Below are 961 nucleotides of genomic sequence, written 5' to 3' on the forward strand. Positions count from 1 at the left end.
CCCTGCCCCCCCCCGTTACTGAAGGAATGCCCTGCGGGTGGGGAAGGAGTGGCCTGGGGCTGTCCTGCCTCCGCCATCCCCAGCACCCAGCAAGAGGCTGCTTGCACTCCCTGTTTAGGCAAGGGTTCCCTGCCACCGGCACTGGGGTCCCCTCTGCCACTCCGGGGCAAGCTGTGGGTGAGCTGGCCATCAGGGTGCAAAGAGCTGCCTTTGACACCTCTTCTACTGCTGCTGGGCTCGGAAATGGGTGATTCAGGCTGAGACAGAAGCATATCCAGTGAGGCTGGGGTCCTCAGAGCAAGGGTGATGCTCCTGCAGCAGGGAGTCCATGCTGGGGGCTTTGCTCTGGGCGTGGGTCCCTCCTATGCTGGTCCCGGAGCCCTGAGCCCTAAAACCTGAGCCCTCACCCTGGCTGGTCCCTTCTAGGCTGATGATCTGCACTGCTGCTCCGGCCAGCCACCCGCTGTGACCCCAGGGAGGTGGTGATGGAGGGGTTCGGGGGAGCCCCCAGGTTCCTAGCCTACCCACGTGCCTTCACAGTGCGAAGCGGCACCGACGCGGTCCTGAGCTGCCAAATCACAGGTGATCCCCGCCCGAGCATCCTCTGGGAGAAGGACAAGAGCCCGATTGAGCCCTCGGGCCGCTTTCACATGGAGGCCAAGGGGGACGTGTACAGCCTGCTGGTGTCCCACATTACCCCCCAAGACAGTGGACTCTATGTCTGCAAGGCCAAGAACAACATTGGTGAGACCTACGCTGCCACCGCACTCAAGGTAGAGGCTGGGGAGACCCAAGAGGAGGAAGAATACTCAAACAGCGTGCCGCCTGCCTTCCTTGTTGCCCCCTCATCCATGCGGGTGTGCCGGGGGGAGGATGTGACGTTCACCTGTAGGGTGTCTGGGCAGCCCTGCCCAGTGCTGGAGTGGGCGCAGGATGGGCACAAGCTCTCCGACCTCTTTGA

The 961-nt window shown here is 63.0% G+C and overlaps 1 protein-coding gene across 1 annotated transcript in view; it reads left to right on the plus strand.

The window, feature by feature from the left end:
- Nucleotides 1-485: 485 nt before the first annotated feature.
- LOC104499781 (obscurin-like protein 1) overlaps nt 486-961 on the plus strand; it is a gene marked incomplete at its 3' end in the record, with an annotated part of 2,666 nt that continues 2,190 nt past the window's right edge. The window contains exon 1 of the mRNA XM_010143335.1: nt 486-773. Within this exon, the coding sequence (XP_010141637.1) occupies nt 486-773 (288 nt within the window). The remainder of the gene's footprint in view (nt 774-961) is intronic.

This window comes from Buceros rhinoceros, unplaced genomic scaffold (genome assembly GCF_000710305.1).
Source record: "Buceros rhinoceros silvestris isolate BGI_N320 unplaced genomic scaffold, ASM71030v1 scaffold20549, whole genome shotgun sequence".
Taxonomy (NCBI): Eukaryota; Metazoa; Chordata; class Aves; order Bucerotiformes; family Bucerotidae; genus Buceros; species Buceros rhinoceros.